Source organism: Mizuhopecten yessoensis, unplaced genomic scaffold, assembly GCF_002113885.1.
Source record: "Mizuhopecten yessoensis strain PY_sf001 unplaced genomic scaffold, ASM211388v2 scaffold7441, whole genome shotgun sequence".
NCBI classification, from domain to species: Eukaryota; Metazoa; Mollusca; class Bivalvia; order Pectinida; family Pectinidae; genus Mizuhopecten; species Mizuhopecten yessoensis.
Genome location: NW_018407049.1, coordinates 286612 through 291182, shown reverse-complemented (window position 1 = coordinate 291182; position 4571 = coordinate 286612). Strand labels below are relative to the sequence as shown.

At 38.0% G+C, this 4571-nt stretch overlaps 1 protein-coding gene across 3 annotated transcripts in view; it reads left to right on the top strand.

Moving 5' to 3' along the window:
• Positions 1-4571, top strand: part of LOC110453516 — a 49937-nt gene that overhangs the window by 12438 nt on the left and 32928 nt on the right. Inside the window, exon 1 of one of the 3 annotated variants that reach the window (XM_021502481.1) lies at positions 2206-2667. The exons of the other annotated variants lie outside the window; for them this stretch is intronic. Coding sequence (XP_021358156.1) covers positions 2552-2667 — 116 coding nt within the window. The 5' untranslated portion in view covers positions 2206-2551. Of the gene's footprint in view, positions 1-2205; positions 2668-4571 lie in introns of those variants that run through there. 3 annotated transcript variants of the gene reach the window in all.

Below are 4571 nucleotides of genomic sequence, written 5' to 3'. Positions count from 1 at the left end.
CCTCGGCTGACTACTGAATAGTAGAACTGTTTACATTCCCTCGACTGACTACTGAATAGTAGAACTTTTTACATTCCCTCGGCTGAGTACTGAATAGTAGAACTGTTTACATTCCCTCGGCTGACTACTGAATAGTAGAACTGTTTACATTTCCTCGGCTGACTACTGAATAGTAGAACTTATTACATTCCCTCGGCTGACTAGTTTTTCTGAGTGTTGACATCTTGGATGTTTGTCTGTCACCAGATCTGCAACTTTGCACACAAAGGGGTGTTAACAATTTATCAGATGTTATTTTAGTCCTATATATAATTCTTATTTAAACCTAAAATCTGAGTGCCCTTGTGCCCATCTAATGATGACCCTTTGTGTAATAATGTCACTATGAACAAAAGTGTCAAAAACACTGCAGATTAGTTCCGGGGATGTTGACATTAAATGAAAATGCAATAATATTAATTTGTTCTGATTCTGATTTCATCTCAAACTAATTATTTTAATTTAAGCTCAATACGCTGATTCTAGATGTACATGTACGTACTGTGTCCTATGTCAGCATGTCAGGTTTTGCATTAGACAACTGACTGTCGGCGACATGTTGCAATCATGTACCACGATTCTGTGATATTCAATACACGAATTAAATTTGGCAAAATTAAATCGTTTTTAATTTCCTGTAACGTAGTCTGATAACCTGTCGTGGAAGGAGAGAAAATGTGGAACAACCTTCGGTATGTGTATTATGTAAAATGTTCTTTGAATGAATAAAATTATTAAAGAAATCCTGTAATATTTGTTTGATATTGGCTGTAGTAATGAACAGAGAAATACTTTATATTTACAGTACATGAAAAAATTCAAAAAATTCTCTAAATTTAACTGATTACTTACTGTATTCGTTGTAACCGTATGATTTTGTCAGATTAAAAAGACATCTCCTATTTTATGCATTTATTTTCCGAAACATCAACTCTCCTGAACCATTTCTCCGCGTAACATGTGTATGCTTTATTAAGTAACCACAGAGTTATTTGCTAGTACACTGTACAGTAAAATGGCGAGGTGACTGCACGATGTACGCGTTTGTTTACCTACACATCACGTGTACGTCAGAGGAAGGTCAGTACGTATGGTAGCTCACACACATCATAGTCATCACATCTGTATTGTATTCAGTACAATGTACACGAGTAGTTTTTCATTAATTGTTTTTTTAATGGTAAGGGGTTTAGTCATTAATCATCGAATTAAATTCGTCTTGAGATATGGCCAGTAAAACGAGTTTGACGGATCAACAAACCCAAAACCTTAGCCACTTATAATTATCGAAGCCGTGAAGTGAACGTAGTTAACGTTACACTGACAAATTAAAATGGCAACATCTATACTTTTTCACTCAAAAGTCATATGAACGGTAGTCGAACAATTATTTTCATAAATTAACACGTAAGCAAACGATACTTTAACACTAATGAAAAGTTCTTCCGAGATTTACGAAGTTTTCACATTTATTTTAAGATAACGTTAGGGGGTCTATACGTACCTAGAGGTGGTACCAGAGCATGGAGTAGGACCATTGCCTACCAGGATATATCGGCCGTGTTCAAAGCTCCCCTGACCTCGCAGCGTCCGACCATGCATTTTGAAAATATTCACGAACACGTCGGCAAAAATAGTGTTGATGTATTTTTTAAATTGTGCAAACTCTTCCCTCTTTTCTTCTCTCTGATATTGAGTTTCATTGTTTGCGTTTCCAAAGTTTCATGAAATATCCCTTTTTTGTTGATAAAAATGCAGCGCTGATGGTATTTAAAATCCGAGAAGGATGACACATGAAATCTAATACACACAATGATATTAATAAGAAGTTATTCCAAACATGAATAGTGCTTGTTAAGATAATAACAGTCTTGTAAATGCAACGGCTTCTGTAATCTTGAACCTGTTGCCTTATTTGAATTTTCCTGTCCGTAGCATATTTTTGAAATCCAGTACAATATCCAGGTCTATGTACGTTGTAAGTGGCCAGACCAAAATAGGGGAACTCTTTGCCCTTCTCTTCTCTGTTCTAGTACGTTTACATGAACACATCTCGCGGGCTGTATGCCCTTTATTGACTACCGTACACAGCTGTCTGGCAGAAAAAAATACCGAACATCTTGAAACAATATATATGCACATTCTGGAGGGTGTATGTAATAATAGATCAGTTTGTTTTCCGCCAAAATAATCTCTCTGATAATGGTTTGCTAACTTCATTATTTGACAGAAATATTACAACTCAGAAAAACATTTTAGAAGATGTGCCAGAACAGCAAATGTCCTTGTTAGACAGTTTCAAAGTAACTCTCGCAAGCCGAGTTAATCTAGTCTGTGTCAGTTTGATGTTTTTATGTCGCAATGCAAGAGCAAACATTCACGGGATAACGATTGTGTCAATCTAAGGACATTTGCTAATGATACATGCATGTTCAACAAGCTTGATATTTCCTTGGATTAAGTGTTTGTACCTCAAATCTGCAGCATACATCACCCTTTCCATGTCCTGGAAATGGCGCTTATGATTTGGTCAGCGAATGAAATCTTTGAGAAGTCTAAGATTTTGCTACTGTTAGGGGTTGAAGGATTTGTCCTCAGTGTCGTTATACTTGAAAATGTACTGAAATGGTAAGTACAGTATATGTGCGTGCTATATCATCAACCTTCCACTCCCCTCCCTGCCTCCATCCCTCTCTCCATCCCTCTCCTGTGGAACACCTCTCCCTGCCTCCACCCCTCCCCTGCGGAACACCTCTCCCTGCCTCCATCCCTCCCTTGCGGAACACCTCTTCCTGCCTCCATCCCTCCCCTGCGGAATACCTCTCCCTGCCTCCATCCCTCCCCTGCGGAATACCCCTCCCTGCCTCCATCCCTCCCCTGCGGAATACCTCTCCTGCTCAAAAGCATTTTACGTCGCATCACCAATTACGTTGTATATGTTTGGCAAACCTACATGTATAACGGTCTATAATGATTCCTTGTTTATTGGCTGCATTTTATACATATCGTATTAGGAAATTACCACAATATTGTCGAAATATCTTTACAACATTAGTGATTATACTCTTTTTACTCTTAAACGTATGTTGGAGTTAACCTACGGATTCGTCTTTGTACGAATAAAGAGGTTAGCTTTCCACGTGTTTCATGCTAGTTTTCGTGTATTTTACGGGGCGCCATTGTACTAAATAACAATGCAAAAAAGCGCAAATGTTTGAAGTTTATAATGAACTATGCATTGTAAACATTGATCTTTAAATGATCATTGCAATTGTCTCTGATAACATAACACATTCCAATTTTCAAGAATTACACTTTTTAGCCAATTATCATCAAATGATGGCCTGCTCAAATTGCTTTCTTCTTAGCTCTTTCCATAAGCCGTCCTGTACGTTGACTCTCTGGTAATGTCACGTTGGCCTTTTCTCAGTACACGCCCTTCCCATCTCCATTTTCTGCTCGAAATGTCTTTCATAATGTCCTCTGGTCAAGCTAGTGTTCTCTGGTTGTTGTCTGATTATAACAATTGTCCATCTGATGATATAAATGGTTCACCGATACCTGATCACAAACACTGTATTTTCAGATCTAGGCCTTTCTGCATTTTCCTGCACTTTGATCCAAACAGGAGGGCAGATATACAAACACAATGTTGGTGAAAAGTCTCAGTTTATTCTGTTGGTACTTTGGGATGAATTCTATAATGGTTTTGCATGACATGAAGAACTTTGTTGAAACTTGCTATTATGTCATCGTCAGTTCCTGTTGTTGTTTTTAAGACGCTTCCTAGATATTAAACCTCTCAACGTCCCCAGTCCTTCGTCATTAACTTGTATTGGACTGTGTATTCGGGAAGTTATCCTCATCGTTATCGTCCTTTTGAAATTGATGTTAAAACCAATACAGCTTGAAGTTTTAGACACCTTGGGTGTTTTATATTATATGTGCTGGGTGGGCGAAATAAGACAGGGATCTCGTCCACATAAACCATATCCTTGTTCTGTAGCTTTCCCTCATGGCCCAGTCTATTGTCACAAGAAATCAATCAGGAGAGATATCAAACACCACTGTTTTAGCCCGGATGTGACTGGGACACTCTTTTTTGTCTTGCCATAGAAATCCCTCGAGCAATACCATATCACATCAATTATCTTGGATGGTAAATGCTAGAACCTTAAAAACTTTGAAAATTTCTACCGGTGTATACTGTCGAAAGCTTTGTCAAAGTCAACAAAGTTAAGATATATGCGGGTTTGCTATTCTATTGACAGCTCATAAATGTTAAGGGGGCAAACAATTAGTCCCTAGATCAAATTGTTCCAAATCAACCCCTAGTTCAACCTGTTCTAAATTAACCCCTAGTTCAACCTGTTCTAAATTATCCCTAGTTCAACCTGTTCTAAATTATCCCTAGTTCAATCTGTTCCAAATTAGCCCCTACTTCAAATTGTTCCAAATCAACCCCTAGTTCAACCTGTTCTAAATTATCCCTAGTTCAACCTGTTCTAAATTATCCCTAGTTCAACCTGTTC